This window comes from Apodemus sylvaticus, chromosome 15, assembly GCF_947179515.1.
Source record: "Apodemus sylvaticus chromosome 15, mApoSyl1.1, whole genome shotgun sequence".
Classification (NCBI taxonomy): Eukaryota; Metazoa; Chordata; class Mammalia; order Rodentia; family Muridae; genus Apodemus; species Apodemus sylvaticus.
In genome coordinates this window covers 186496-202803 of record NC_067486.1, presented here as the reverse complement: position 1 = coordinate 202803, position 16308 = coordinate 186496, and the positions used below count along the sequence as shown (strand labels likewise).

Here is a 16308-nt window from a genome sequence, read left to right as displayed (position 1 = left end):
CAAGATTAAATATAATACCTTGGTACTAAAAGAAAACTTAGGAGAAACATTTCAAGACATTGGAATAGCAATGCTATTTGAGATGAGCTCTGAAGCCCAGGAAGCAAAGCAAAGCTGTACATCACACCATGAAATTTCTCTAGAGTAAAGGAAACAGCTCGGAGTGAAGAGGCAATGGACAGAATGGGAGAAGACCTGTCAGTCATCTAACAGTTAATATGAATAATGAATAAGGTGACAACATTTTAGAAAGAAGCAATCCAAGATAAAAATCAGAAATGATTGTAAGAGACACAAGTATATGAAAAATGCTCACTACCATCAGCCTCCAAGGAAATGAAAACCAACACTCCAATGAGGAGGCAGCTCACTCTAGTTAGAATAGTTATTATTAAAAATAAAAACATGCCAGGGGCAGGGGGAGGTGGCAATGGTGCACACCATTAATCTTAGTACTTGGAGCAGAGGTAGACTGATCTCTGTGAGTTTGAGGCCAGCCTGGTCTACAGAGTGAGTTCCAGGACAGCCAGGGCTACAGAGTGTGGGATAAAGAGGGGACACTAAAGAGACATGGAAAAAAAGACGTCACACTGATGATGATAGGATACTTTGTGATCCTTTGCAGAAATGGAGTGCCCCAGTAAGTGGCTACAATTTCCAGGGGTCCACTGGCAAACTCATAAAAAGATCTCTGGTGCAGACGTTTACAATGGGGTTCTACTTGTATGTTCAGGGTCACAGTGCTCATGAAGTTAAGGGAGCTCTGAGATGCACAGCCTCACCCCACAATAGCCAGAATAGTAAGCAAGCCTGGGGCTAGAAAAAGAGGGAGAAAGCCCTGAGGAACTCTATCACTACTCGCTCTAGGGCCATTTGGTTTTGAAGAGTTGGGACACCTGTGTGCCGTTTGTAGTGCTTGAGCATGTTGACCTTCTGTGCAAACTTGCGGTGACATTCCTTGCACTCATACTCCTTGATGCCTTTGTGCAGCTTCATGTGGTGGCGTAGTGCATGCTTGGTCTTCATACCTGCAGGAAGCAGATCAGTATGAGTGCCACACTCCCCAGAACTTGCCCAAGGGCATTTGTGTCTCATTCCACTCCTCTGAAGCACCTATCTGAACCCAGTGGGCACAATATCCACAGATACAGAATGGGTGGGGAAAAATACACTGTGGCCTCTCCTTAGAGGGTCCCACTCTACAAGATGCAGAATCCACAAAGTTACCACCTCAAAAGGTCACTAGAGATTTACTATGACATTAAAATGGCAGTGTGTCAACAACAGTACCTGAGATGATGTAATGATATATATGGGATGTCTACGTCAATGACATAAATGCTAGCTAAAGATGAGAACAATAAATCTACATTTTTTTCTTTTAAAAAATATTTTTAGCTGGGCAGTAGTAGTGTATGCCTTTAATCCTAGCACTCAGAAGGCTAAGGTAGGTGTATCTCTGTGAGTTTTATCCCAGTCTAGTCTATAGAGTTCTAGGACAGCCAAGACTACACAGAGAAACCATGTCTCGAAATTGTGTGTGTGTGTGTGTGTGTGTGTGTGTGTGTGTGTGTGAGAGAGAGAGAGAGAGAGAGAGAGAGAGAGAGAGAGAACATTCAAGGTCAGAGGACAATTCTCAAGAGTCAGTTCTTCCCACCCTGCAGGATACAGGGATCAGTCTTTACACCTATGTGGAAGCATCTCTACTCACCAAGCATTCTTGCCAAATGGATACTTATAACTTATTGCAGCCAATCTTAGGCATTGAAACAACTCAAGATCTCACTGACTACAGGCTGATGGTGAGAAAAGCGTGAAGCACCCTCGCCAGCCATGACCCAGCTGGGTGAACAGCAGTGGTCACTGGCAGCAGCAGTACACCCAGAGTGCTCCACATGAGGGCAGGCAGAGTGCAGTCCTTAGATCCTCCAGTAGACAAGCCAGAAGTGGTGTCACACTGAGTAGGAGCAGTGTGCCCAAGGCTCCCTCTCAGCTCCAAGCTCAGCTGGACAATTGCCCACCCAGTCCCATTTCATTACTACTGTCTCTCAGTGTGGAGAGACTTCAGGCAATCCAGCTGGGTCACAGGGCCTGTCAAACCAGAGCCAGCAGAGGGCGCAGGAGTCCCACCCTATTTCTCTCAGCTGCCAGTCCCTGTCTGGCTAAGTGCCAGGCCTTTCTGACTATGGAAGGACAATTTTACCTTAATTCCCACCTCTGTCTAATCCTCATCTTAAAAATGTCATATATCTCCCACTACCCAAGGACAAAAACCATAGGTGATGAGAGATTCAGCCAAAGCCTAGTTGGCCACCCAGCAGACTATGCTTTAGGTAACTGTTCTTAATCCCTCTCTGGCCCTGCATCCATCACTTCAAGCCCTGCTCAAACAGTGGCACCAGTATTGTCCTCTGCCACTGCTTGTATGTCTGTCTTGCAAAGGACTGCAGTCAGTTGGCACAAACCTCACCCTCACAGTTCTAACACCTATTTATGGTCTCATTCATTCATTCTCATAACTGCTGTGCTCTGACTATTTGTGTGCCAGTTACTAGCGACCAAGTGGTATGCTGGACAAAGCTCCCTTGTTTCACGGGGCTTCTGTTCTAAGCAAGCCTGGGGGATGAGAGAACCCACACAGTATGTGGCAAGAGAAAGGAGAGCTAGACAGAACCGGATAGAAAGGGGCTTGAAGAGAGGGCTACACACAGAGCAGGAGGGCAGTCTGGGCTACATGGACCCTGGCTTGGACAATAGAATGTCTCAGTTTGGAACATCCAGCTTTTCTTGCAGGCTATACAGATGTCTTATGGATGATTTTTTGGTAAGTAATGTGATTTTGAAAAAGATTCCTATACCTGGGACCTTCTACCTCCTTTACCCAAAAGACTCTCATGGCTCCTAGCAGTCCCGCCCCACTCCAGCTGTAGGCACAGACTATGACTATGTTCAGGTCTAGAATTTTAGTGATCATAAGCAAGTTGGGTGCAAGGCTGAACATGCTCTAGTGGCCTGGGGTGTACTCTGACTCCAGGGATACCCTGTGGCTCTGAGGGACCTTCTAGTACTCTAGGCACACACTTACCTTTCCCACACTCGGCACACAGGTACTCTCGGATGTTGTCATGCACACGCATGTGCTCTTTCAGCATGTCCTTCCTGGCAAAGGACTTTCCACACTGCTCACACGCATGGCTTTTCACACCTATAAACAAACACAGGAGTGCCTGAAAGACTTAGCCTGCACAGAAAGAGGTCTCAGCAAGAAGCACACATGAGCTGCCTTTTCAGACATGGGAGTCTTTGGCATGAGGAACTGGAGTGGACACAGGTGGATCAGAAGGATGTGCTGCAAGTGGCAGGAGAGGCCACGATGAAAGCTGAAGAAACGGTGACACAGCCAAGGTGTGGCTGACTGTCTGTGGAGCCAGGGAGAGTGACAGAGGAATCCTGTTGATGGGGCAGGTAAGCTGGCACCAAGCATCACTACAGGAGCATGTTACCTGTGTGGATGAGTTTGTGGCGCTCCAAGTTCCCAATGCTGTTGAATATCCGCCCACAGATCTCACAGGGATGAATGTACCTGAAAGTAGAGGCAAACCTCAGGAGCTACACAGCCCTAGGGACTCATCACCTGAGGGGTTCACCCACTGTGAAGGCCTTATGTGCTATGAGGGATCCTGAGCTGTGAGGAGCATGTGTCAAAGTTCTTTTATCAATGGAGGTGAAGCAAAAGGTGTTATGATCTCAGCTTCTGTAATGGGCTGGATTATGTCCCTCAGATTGTTGCTGAAGTCCTAGATAAGAATGTGGCTGTTTTGGAGACGGGCATTTATAGAACAGATCAAAATGGAGTCACCGTGGTGACACTAATCCTTAAGAAGAGGAAACAAGAGACAGACATGCACAGAAGTCTGAGCATGAAGACACAGAGAAGATGCCATGTGCTAGTCAAGGAGAGTTTAGGGAAAGCCAGCTGAGATACTTGATATGAGACCCTACGCTCTTGGACTGGGAATATGAGGTATTTGGTCACAGCAACCTTGAGAGGTGAATTCAGTCATCCTGTTGCTCACTACACAGCACTGGAGTGACTTCTGGCATGGGGCAGAATAAATAAAACCTACTTATGGTGAAAAAGTGCTGACTTGTCGAGTAGGCCAACATAACTTACTGTTAGAATCCCGTGAGGAAAAAGAGGAAGATGAGAAATGGGGCCTAGGAGGCCAGAGGAAGGGCAGGTGTCCCAAATATCTGACATAAGGTGACCCAGTGACTGTGATTTGCTAAGCTGAGCACTGTGGCTTTGCAGAGTCCCCCTCTTCTGCACAGAATCTTACTTCTGCACATTGGGGTCAGGCAGGTTCTCTCGGTGGATGACCATGTGGGCATGGTAGGTAGCCTTGAGTGCAAAGCGTCGGTGGCAGATGCTGCAGCCGTGACCCTTCTCCTTGTGTACCTCCATGATGTGCTTCAGGTATTCCTTTCCACGGCCGAAAGTGAGCTGTGAGAACACAGGGTGGAGGCTGCTGACCCACCGGCATCCCCGGGCGTCTTTACTACCTACACTTACATCAGCTAGACACCAGGGGAGGGCCAGTTACTCATGCCAGAGAGGGGGTGGGATGGGATATGCACAGAAGTTTGCTGTTTAATAGGAGGGGCTATGGAAACTCAGGTCGCGGACTATTTGGAAACCAGTTGTCCTCCCTGTAAGCATGCACCCTGCCTTGTGTAGCATTAGTAAGTTTCAGGCTGGTTGGGTCAAGAGAGGGATGGGTCAAGGCATCCCCAGTCTAAGGCCAATGAAGCTACTTATGCCAGTTCCCAAGACATTGGCCGTACCCTAGTAAGTAGTCCTGCTTATGGGTGTGCCAGACCACAAGTGGGTGCAATGGGTGTGAGGCCCACGGTTACCATCCCCAAGCCCAGGTGATATGGGACAACCTTCTTCAGTGGAGGATATGAACAAAACAGTGCTGTAAGTTCCCCATAGCTCCATGGTTACAGATTCCTCCCTGGAAGCCATGCTTGGGGCAAGGTGTTGAGTACCTGGCACCTCTTGCAGCTGTACTTGTGTGGCTCAGAATCTGCGCTCTCATCAGAGTTGTCATCATTCTCCTCTGAGGAGATCCCAATCTTGCCAATGAACTCCTCCCGCTGGTGGTCATCCATTAGCGCAATGTCCTGCAGAAGAGTCACAAAACCCAGCCTCTAACACAGTGAACTGGTACACTGGTCATTACTTTCAGGAAATCAGTTGTTTGCTTAGCGAGCTATACCTATGTCCCTTGGGATGGCAGTGGACCTGACCATTTGTGGTGCAGGCATTCACCAGCTCTCAAGAGTCAACTGTCCTGCAAAATCTTACTTTTGCCCAGGCAAAGCCCTGGAGGACAGCCCAGACTGCTGCAGCACTGCTCTGGACTAGGCTCTACTTTGTACTGGGCCTTTGACTCAGACAGGTTCTCCTTCCACTTGTCCTCACACCCAGTTCTCGACATCCTAGGGTTTCTGCACTGCTCGCCTTTTCCCTAAAGACAGGGAGGCAGCAGACTGTCACCCTTCTTACATCCGTTGTTCTGGGAAAGGCCTAGGTAATCTGTCAGGTCCCAAACAGGGAGAATCTCTGTTCAGGCCCTACAGCTGGACAAACAGGTGAGCTAGTATAAGACTATATGAAGAACCTGCCAGTGCACCTGTGTTAAAATTTCACCCCTGAGGTGACAGTGTGAGGAAGCAGGCCCTTTGGGGAATGACAGGGTCTGACACCCATAAGTAGGATAATAGCCTTTAAAAGGAAGACTCCAAAAACAGTCTCATCCCTCCACCGTGTGAGGACATAGCAAGAAAGTAATAGATGAACAAGGAAGCCTTCAATAGACGACAGTGGACTTTCAGCACCTTCATCTTGAACTTACAGCTCCAGCAATGTGAAGTACAGTCTGTTGCTGGTGAGTGCCTCATCTATGTACTAAGAGATACTGCCCCAGTGTGGGACAGGTCCCCAAGTGCCACCAGTATGGGACCTGCACCTTGAAGTGGACATGGATGTGGTCCCTGAGTACGTCCACTCGGAAGAACTTGCGCCCACAGATCTCGCAGGTGTACTTCTTGTCACCGTGGGTCAGCAGGTGCTTGTTCATGTTGCTCCGGCAAGAGAACACCTGGGGATAGGGAACCAGTGCAGTGAGGGTTAGGTTACTGGATATACACATAAGCTGATCCCTATGGCCCACAGGACAAGCTACTTCTAGGCCTAGAATATATGGCAAGTTCTAGACTTATGGGGACTTAAACATCCACTCACACCACGATAGAGGACATACTGTTTCCAGTCTCTGCTGCAATGGGAGTGCAACAGGGTGCTTATGCTGAGTTAAACAGCTCACTGGCACAGAGTATACTGAGGAGCCATGCAATTTTCTCAAAATAGACACCAAAGAAGACACTCAACTCAGGTTGAATACTGTTTCATGTTGCTTTCTATTTGCAGCCCAGAGAATGGGTATAGATTTTATTCATGTATCCACACTAGTCCTCTGGGAGCCACTTAACAGCCAAAGTGAACCCTGAGCTGGGGCTGGAGGATGTGCAACCATCACTAAGAACCCAGGAACCACACTGACCACAGAGCATCCAATGGCAGGGCTTGCATCAGATGAAGTGCCCTGGAGCCTACTAATCTACTGCCATAGGCTCCGCCTCCCTGTCCCTGCACCATTTGGCCCCCAAACCCAGAGTTTAAGAGCCCCCACATGGCTCTGCTACTCTGCTGATCCACAGGCTTTGACTTGCTCTGTGGGTTGAAAGAAACAAGGAAATACAGTGAAAGCAGTTTCTCATTTCCTCTAGAAAGCATCATTGGATCTGGCAGTGCTGCTACATGCTCAGTCAGGAGTAGCCAGCCATGAGGGGCTAGGATCCCCAGTGTGGTGGTGCTCGGGTGCCAACGCTATGCTATGCCAGTAGCTATGTGTAATATGCTCAGCAGTAGCTCCTTCTCTAAGCAACACCTGAGGCTGCCTGAATCACATGTATAGGAGCTCTCAAGAACCTATATCCCTAGTGCACACTTGCACAGAGGACCCTTTCTAGAACTTGTATCCCCCAATATGCACTCTGTACAGTAAGGGACATGACTTCTATTCCTCTGGAGACACAACTAGTAGTTCCAGTTACCTGAGTTATCAAAGTTGAGTCTAATGAACAAGAATGACATTTCCATTGCTCATGTGTGAAAAATGGGACAATGTGTATGTGGCAGCCAAGACTGGGACAAGTACGGGAGCTCCAGATACCTGCACCATAGACATGAGCCCAGGCCAGGGTAGCTCATGTGAGGCACCGACACAACAGCCCAGGCAAGAATACCTAGTATTGACAACCTAACCTTGATTACCATGACGTAAGCTATGAAAATACTTAGCCTAACTTAGAAAATACTATCTAGACACTGAGTACAGGTGGCTAGCAGAGACAGCACAAAGCCCCAGGGCATCTCGCCTCTTCACTGTGGATATGAAAAAAGGTCCAGTTATTCAGGAGGACAGCATGTCCCATAGAGAAGATAGGAAAAAAGATTCTCAATAGATTCATTGGAAACCAATCCCAGGTGGCAGAGACCAAAATGCTGAATGTGCAACCTGAGGATACTTCAGTTAAAAACACATGGTGCATACCAGGACTCCCTTAACACTGTTGTCCTGGCAAGTTCATCTAACCCTCTGATACTGAAACATGGTACTGTCTACAAAGTTTAACACTTAAGAATTGCAAGTAGAACTGAAAGCCAAAAAATAAACCTCATTATGGTGGCTAGTCTTCTGTTTAATTTGACACAAGTCAGTGTTATCTAGGAAAAGGGAACATCAGTTGAGAAAAATACCTCCATCAGACTGATCTATAGGCAAGTCTGTGGGGGTATTTTCTTGATAATTACTGATAAGAGGCTCTAGCTCACTGTGGGCAGTGCCACCCTAGGTTACTTGTCCTGGTGCTATAAGAAAGCCAACTGAGCAAACAAGGGAGAGCAAGCTAGTAAGCAACACTCCTTCATGGCTTCCTGCCTCCAGTTCCTTATTGAGTTCCTGCCCTGCCCTCCCTTCATGATGGACTGTAAACAACTCTTTCCCCTTCAAGTTGCTTTTGGTTACAGTTTACCACAGCAACAGAAACCTATGTATTATGTCTTAAATGTAGGATTTTTGTATTGGGCTACATTCATAGCTATCTGGGGGGTGCAAAAGGACTGCATGCTGTAGGCTGAACATGCCTATAAGTTTCCTAGACAATGCTTCCTGCTTGTAGCTCTGACCTTAAGCTTAAGAGAATAGGGACTTTGCATCCAACATCAGCAGTCCCTACAGAACATTACCTTGCCACACACTGGGCATCCAGAAGGTTCCTTCTTGTAACGAACCAGGCTTTCCCCACTGGCCTCCAAGTCTTCTCTCTTCACCCGCCGCACACCTGAAGTCCCAGACCAGACAGAAAATATGAGGCCACACAACACAGATCAGATCCCAGAACTGCCTGGGAACTATGCTGGAAATATTGTGGTACAAGAGATGCAAGAGGCTAATGGAGGGTTGCTTAAACTCATGGGTTCAGGGCTACTTTTGGCAACAAAGCAAGACTCCATCTATCTATCTATAAATAAAGGAGAGAAACCAGGTGTCTTTTCTGGGCATTTCTATATAATTTGACATGAACACAGAGCTGGTGACCTTGGCATCAGGGAACAGGCTGATTCCAGGGTTCTAGGACTAGGAGACACAGCAAGACAGTGGATCTGTATGAGGCTAGGGGTATTCTCAGCTTCCAGAGCAGCAAGCTGCTGCCCATAGCAATAGTATAGGTCACATGTGAGTAGTAGATCTAGTCCAGCTAGATTCATCACAGAAAGCAGTGGCTTCTGGCAAGGCCCACAGCATACTTGGTTCTAAGCAACTGCTCTGTGTTGGGCTTGAAGGAACCTCGTGGTAAAGTCAGGTCCAATCATGACATTGAGCTCAAGAGAGTCAAATATCACCTCTCCTGTACAAGCAAGAAAACTAAGGTATAGTGACTTGTCTATTGTTCTTGGGAGGCTGGTGGAGCTCAGAGTGCACTCTTAAGAATTGCATGAGAGGGCTAGTGAGATAGCTCAGCGGTTAAGAACACTGACTGCTCTCCCGAAGGTCCTGAGTTCAAATCCCAGCAATCACATGGTGGCTCACAACCATCCGTAATGAGATCTGACCCCTCTTCTGGTGTGTCTGAAGACAGCTATGGTGTACTTACATATAATAAATAAATAAATCTTTAAAAAAAAAAAAGAATTGCATAAGAAAAAAAAATTAAAAGCCGGGCGGTGGTGGCGCACACCTGTAATCCCAGGCAGAAGCAGGCGGATTTCTGAGTTCGAGGTCAGCCTGGTCTACAGAGTGAGTTCCAGGACAGCCAGGGCTATACAGAGAAACCCTGTCTCGAAAAAAAAAAAACAAATCCAAAAACCAAACAAAAAACAAGCAAACAAACAAAGAATCGCATGGGACCTTGCTATATAACAAGTGCTTAACAGTGAACCGATAGGGAAATGAGTGTGGGGGAAGGGTGAGGGGGGGATGCAGGGTGGAAGCAAAGTACAGGAACTTACTAAGGATATGACCTCATCTTATTTTCACAAACTCATGTGCATGTATCTAACAGTTATGTTTTCTACACAGCTTAAATGTGTTCTGTAAATGGTGTTTTCAAACACTAACCAGTGAGTGTTATGCTAATAACAAAGGAGCTGTGACCCTTAGCAGGAAAATAAGAAGAGCCTCCATCAGAATGCTGATTTTAACTTGTTTCACTTCTTATTCTATGCTTGTTGCTGCCTCACATGTGTGCAGAGAGCTAACTCTGCTGGGTCTTTCTCCGAACTCACATAGCCTACCATGTAGACTGATGGCTGCCACCAGCACATTCCATTTCTTTACATGGGTGAACTGGCCAATGCCGGGCACCATAATGACCTTTTTTATATTTATAGCTCATCACACTAAAGTCATTCTTCACAGTATTAAAAAGTTCTCTAAAGAAATATTTCAAATAACTGTCTAACAACGCCAACACAGAGTAGTCTACCTGCGCCTATTTGTTGCCCACTGTCCCTTCTCTCTGCTCACTACACTGTTAATACTATCCTAGGACTCCTAGAATTGGGTCAGAAGGCGGGCATCTCAAGCCCCAAGCTCACCATCCAAGTGCCGCCTCTGGTGGTCCAGCATAACATCCTTGCGGTAGAACATCTTACTACAGACTTCACAGGCAAACTTCTTGTCCCCATGTTTCTTCTTGTGCTTAGAGAGGTTGCTGTTGGTGGAGAAGAATCTGAAACACATCTCACATTGGAACGTCTTGTCATCTGTCCAGAGAACAAACACACAATGTGTGGTAAATCACCCCTGACCAGGATCCCACTTGTGTGCCCCTGCAGGGTGAACAGCACAATCACGGCAGGAAAGCAGCAGGGCACTGTGGCTCGGAGCTCATCTGCTGTGTGTGCTCACTAGACATACAAATATACACTGGTGTGTCCACTCTGCTCTCCCTCTGTCTGTGTGCACTATAGCTTCCTCAGACCAGAGCTGGTCTCCTTGTGTCTTCCGCATGCTCCACCTACTTCTCCAGCACAGTGCCACCAGTGGGCCTGCCTCCTCTCTGCCTGATTATCTCTTACAGCACCCCTACAGCAACACCCCAACTTCTCTACCTCTCTGAAGAGCTGTCTTGGCCTAGGCCTCCCTTTAGTGGACACACATTCCATACTCATGCAATACATACCCCATAAATACACACACACACACACGTATGTGTACCCACACATGTGAACACACACACACACATGCACGCAGGCACGCACACACCACACATTCATACCCATCTCCACCCCTATTCAGCACACAGCCCATAACCATACATATTTACACTACGAGAAGTCAGCATCCCCACATCCTGGCCTCCACTTTAAAGTCCTTCCTGGAAGGCAGCTAGTCAAGCTGTAGTTCCTGCCTCTGAAAGTCTACTCTACCATCTGGCCCTGCCCACTCTGCCTGGTGCCTGCTCTCTGTTCCACATCCACTGGGTACCGTGTTTCCTTGTGGGCCAGCTCTCAGAATCACTTGCTTGTTGCGTCATGATGTGGGTGCCATTTGGTAGTAAGTGACAAGTATACCATTGCTTCTCTCAGAAGCAAAGGCCAGAATGTCTCTAGTATCAGGAAATGTTTTCCTATAAAACCCTAGTCTCCACTGGTAGGACTACTCAAGTGAGGTCTAAGCTGCAGGAAGTCTCTAGCTCCACTCAACAGATTCCCATGTGTAGCCAGCTAGAGGTCAAGCCACCTAAAACTGAAGAAAATCAGCCACCTTTTCTCCTCCTCCCAGGGGACAAAGACACAAGGCAGGGCTATGTCTTGGCCTTCGAGGGGGCACATCTGGGGGCAAGGCAGCACAGAAAGCAGTGGCCTAGCTACAGCTCTCTGCACAACAGGATGGATCCTCTTGTGAGGTCATGGACTAGACTAAGCCCTATATAAGTCTCAGGAGACCTGGACCTGGACCTGGCAGTGTGACCTCAACATACATGATGAGAATGACATCATGGCAGTGTCCTGTCCTACCATGCAACTCACAAGGAAATGCTATTCATACAATTCAACCCTCTCTCTCATTTGTTTGGCTACATTACAAAGCAGTCTGCTAAGCCCTAACCAGGTCTACAGCACAGGTGGGCCTCCCTTCCAAGCAGGTGTTCACAGTACAGGTGAGTCTCTGAACATAACACACAAGCCTTCATCCTTGTTAAGTTCCGGACAATATTAGTAACCATGGAAAGCAGCAGTGCTGGCTTGGGCTCTAATGTTCTCCCTCACAAGCCACTCCTTGTATGTGGAAAGAGACCCTACTACCAACTGTTTTATGTGTTGATCACCTACATAGTCAACTAAGATGGCTCAATAACAGGGTACAAGAACCCAGTCCTCAGAATGATATCCAAACCCACCCCCATAATCCAGTCACTAGAGATACATACAGGTCCTGTAGATAAATGCACCAGGATATGGTAAAGGGCAAGGATTTCAGACATCTGAGAAAACAAGAGTGGACTGCTAGGGACCCAAGTGAATGGGAAGCTGTACTTTGGGGCCCTGACTCGGCCTTGCTACCCGTTAGTGCCCTCTTCAGGTTTAAAGGGAGCACAGCAAACACATAGTGACAGTGACACCAATGCACAGGGGACACAGAAAAGGACAGGCAGCATGGGCTGCCAGAAATTCTATGCACTTGAAGCACCCCAGTCCTCTATAAATCCTTTGAGGATGCACATTCTACTAACTTCATACCACAAAAGGCACATGAGCATGTAAAGAGGCTGCCATAGGGTCTCAAAGCTAACCATTCATCTTCACTCTCAGCTCCCAGCCTTCAAATCAGCCTCAGGAGAAAATCTGCTTGCAGTTCATCATTGCCATTACAACCTAACAAGGACAAGTGTCTTATATGACAGTTTTAGCCAACACGCAGCAACTGATTCTACATTTTCTGTTCCACTCTTGTCTAGAGAAATCATTAAATCTTAAATAGGAACAACTGTTCTTCAATCTCTAATGCATCTCTGACTTCAAGATGGGGATACTCTCACCCTATTCTGCATCTCCTTGAGGAACAACAGGAAGGTGACACCAATCCCAGTTAACAAAAAGAGTCTGCCTGAGGCTGAACCAAATGGGAACAGATAGAGGAGTATGCCCAGATTCTTATGGGTGCACCAAGATGGGGAGGGCACGAGCTGTAGATGAAGTTATGTGCATGCTCCCACACAGATGATTCATGTCACTGATAGGCAACCTCCAGAAATCTACCTGTCCTGTCTCTCAGAACAGCCTTGTCATAGTGAACAAAGCACCATGCTGAGGACAGAAGAAAGCAGCCAGACAGTGAAAGAACAAATTAATCGAGTCACTGATAACCCCGGGTGGGCACCAGCATGGACAGAAGCTTGAGGACAGAGTGGAATGCCACAGAATGGCCTTATAGTTTTGTGTCATAAGTGAGGGAGAACACAAAGGCACTGGTGACCTCCCTCGACACTTCCTCTGGTGACTTGGCTCCATGGCCAAAGCCCAGGAACTGGTAACCTCAGGGCTCTCTCTCTAGAGCTGCCACCCCTTGGCCTACTTGCTGCCTGCACAGCTTCCACCATTCACTTACAAAGAGACTGCCTGAGAACACTGTGGTCCCCCAAACCACAGCTGTCCCCCAGCATGGGAGGCTCACAGCACAGCAGCATTAGCCTCATACAAAGATGGCTTCTTTCCTTTTGAAGAGTGGCAGATGGAAACAGGCTCAGGATGTAACAACCTGGGACAGGTGGCAATGAAATCTGTCTGGATACCCACAGGGGACACAGGTGCAGGAGACTGATGGTGGGAGGAAGGCTCTGCCAAGGCAGGTGGGCCTTTCCAATCTCAAGCCTTTGCATTTTCCTCTCTCCTACACTTCTGGAACGAACTTAACCCTGCTACTCACCTGGGGCAGCAAGGATGAGGGTCCTGCATCACAGTAGCCTCAGACACAGGCTCTGAGAATGAAGGACAGACATAAGACAACCCATTCTTTCTTGACTAAGGGGACATTGCCTTAGACAGCTCCAGTGGCTGGACAGTTCTGAATATTCCTCATATTCCTTGAGGTAAAAGGATCATTCTCCTAACACGCAGGGCAAGCATATGGGTTGGGGCCTCACCTGTCCTACAGTTGTGGAACTCCAGTGCACTCTCCATTCGGAATGTCTTCCCACAGCTGCCACAGCGGTAGCGGTACTCACCGTCCACCTGCTCAAAGGGCACACTGTCAGCAAGGAAGACTGCAGGAGTTCAACACAGGTGCCCCCCGCCCACTATGTGCTAGTCTAGTAACTTCTAGGGCTGGCTATACCACAGTTTTCCTCCTCTGTTCTAGTAGGAATATTCTTGCTGTCCAACTGCTTGAGAAAGAGAACCCCACACTGAGGTAACTGCACCCCAGATACCAGTCACTAATGTTCTCCCATGCTGCCCCTACTGCTTCCATAAGCAGAGGCCTAAGTTGGGCTCGGAATGCACTGAGTAGGGGGGAGGATGAGGGCTCCCTCTGGAAATTGAGAGCTCCCTTCTAGTATGGCTCTTCCTCTAGAAAACAGTTGTCTGGGTGCCCACTTACCTCATTCCGGCTGTGCTTGTAGGAAACATGTTGCTTTAGACTTTCCTTACGGCTGAACAGTTTCGAACATTCCTCACATTTAAACAGCTTGTCACCTAAGGAATGAACCAATAGAAGGTACAGTCATTGCTTTGGCCTTTCTCAGTAAGGTGCACCCACTCTGACTGGGCGGATGCCCCTGTGTTGGAGGGGACAGGCAGCCACAAGGCCACCCCTTGCAGCAGTTCTGCAGCAAGGACCCAGCAATGGACATACACCTTCTTGGCCCTGCCCTGTAGGCTGGGCAGGCACTCACCGTGCGCGCACTCACCGTGCGAGCGCACGTGCCGGCTCAGGTTGCTGCTGTTCTGGAAGACCTTGCTGCAGGTGCCACACTGATGGATGCGTTTATGCTCACCCAGCTGACGAACAAGCTTCCGCCGGATGCCATGTCTGCTGGACAGAACCAAGCCCCTCTTGAGGGCAATGGTGCTGCTTGGATGATGCGTGAACCTGCCCAAGAGATGGACAGCTGGTTAGGGAGAGGTGGTGGCTGGGTCCTCAGAGTGAAAGTTTCCGATCATAGTAACCACAGAAAGTTCATCAGCCACATTTCCCAGCTATGATTGGTCCATAAGGAAAGGAAGGCAGAACTTGGAGTCACCCAGTCCCAGATAGCACAGACTGAGTATTAGCTTCAGTGTTAACAGCTCACTTGCTTCAGCCCTGGAAGCCTGAGTTTGTGCTCCAAACAAGGGAGCCCTTCTTGTCCTGACTTGGTATCAACTCTACTATGTTTTATGCTGACTCTGAACTTGACTCTTCTTAAACGCTTCTTCATCCTGTCAAGTGTGCTTTTTCTGCTAAGTGCTTGAAATCCTCTGGGCAGTAAGACAGGAAAGAAATAAATACACCTACATTTTCACAGGTTCACCAGGTGAATTCTGCCAACTCCAAAGGGCATAGAAAACACCAGCAGCTGAGTCAACTTCAGGGCAAAGACTCATTAGGGAATTATAACTGCGGTATAAACATTTCTTTCCCGAGCTCACAAAAAAAAAAAAAAAAAAAAAACAGAGCAAGATATGAAACTGACTAATATCCAAATACAAGCAACTGCTGAACCATAGCAGCACTGCTGACATAGCTGGGGCAAAGCCCTCAGGATCTCCTGTATCACAGACAAAGCAGGTACATGCATCAGAGTAGCACGAGCCTTACAGAGATTTGGACACACACTATGACATAGAAGGATATGTACTGAACAAAATATGCTATTCATAGAAAGCAAGTACTGTGTGCCCTGCTGACATGGGGGATATAGGCTAGAACTGCCTGCAGACAGAGAGCAGAATGGGGTGGTTAGCTTCAGTTTGGGTAGATAAAAAAAAAAAGTTTGGGAGATGTATAGCCAGTGTCTGCACTGTGTCCTTAAAAAGAGTTGTGATGGTGAACTGTCTGTCAGTTGTGTTTTAAGAAAAAAAAAAAAATCTCACAGTGAACAAACTAGGAAACTCCTAGAGTTCAGAACATACAATGCTGGCCAGAAGAGATAAAGCCCAGCTTTGCTGTGGGGATTAAAGGCAGGAGGTATTTTCCCTTCAGTTCCAATTAGCCGTTCCCTATGCTCCATCCCCAAGCACTAGCCATGCACAATCAGGACTTACTTTGGCACTGAGCTGGCTTCATTTGTGGGGGTGGCCAGCTTCCCCAAAACTAACTCCATTATCCGTTCATCTGGTGTTGCACTCACAGGCTCATCTGGGGGGATCTCGGTTATGATCTCTGCCACGTGCTCTGTACAAAAGGGTATGACAAAGGGTCATCATTAGTGTACAGGACAGACTGTAACAAAACCCAGGAGAAGCACCGCCCTGGGGGGACACATCCTGAGTGTGGCTGCAACAGAGGTAAAAGTAGAACACTTTAGAATCTGAACATTTATCTGTATTTAAAGAGGGCATAATGTATTTAGTCCAAACCACAGTCACACTACATGCCTTGTAAAGCCCAAGCGTCCCATCACTTCCCTCTCTCCTGTCTCTGCCCAGGACACCATCAGCCAGATCTTGTAGCTTATTAGATGAGCTCTGAC

The 16308-nt window shown here is 47.7% G+C and overlaps 1 protein-coding gene across 6 annotated transcripts in view; it reads right to left on the bottom strand.

Moving 5' to 3' along the window:
- Positions 1-16308, bottom strand: part of Prdm15 (PR/SET domain 15) — a 61933-nt gene that overhangs the window by 11238 nt on the left and 34387 nt on the right. For 3 of the 6 annotated variants that reach the window (XM_052159242.1, XM_052159243.1, XM_052159246.1), the window contains 12 exons: positions 15881-16010; positions 14530-14726; positions 14235-14329; positions 13780-13867; positions 10229-10396; positions 8378-8472; positions 6036-6167; positions 5053-5187; positions 4341-4504; positions 3504-3583; positions 3086-3205; positions 897-1028 (listed from right to left, as the gene is read on the bottom strand). In XM_052159242.1, coding sequence (XP_052015202.1) covers positions 897-1028; positions 3086-3205; positions 3504-3583; positions 4341-4504; positions 5053-5187; positions 6036-6167; positions 8378-8472; positions 10229-10396; positions 13780-13867; positions 14235-14329; positions 14530-14726; positions 15881-16010 — 1536 coding nt within the window. The remainder of the gene's footprint in view (positions 1-896; positions 1029-3085; positions 3206-3503; positions 3584-4340; positions 4505-5052; positions 5188-6035; positions 6168-8377; positions 8473-10228; positions 10397-13779; positions 13868-14234; positions 14330-14529; positions 14727-15880; positions 16011-16308) is intronic. The other 3 variants (XM_052159244.1, XM_052159247.1, XM_052159245.1) reach the window with 2 other exon arrangements.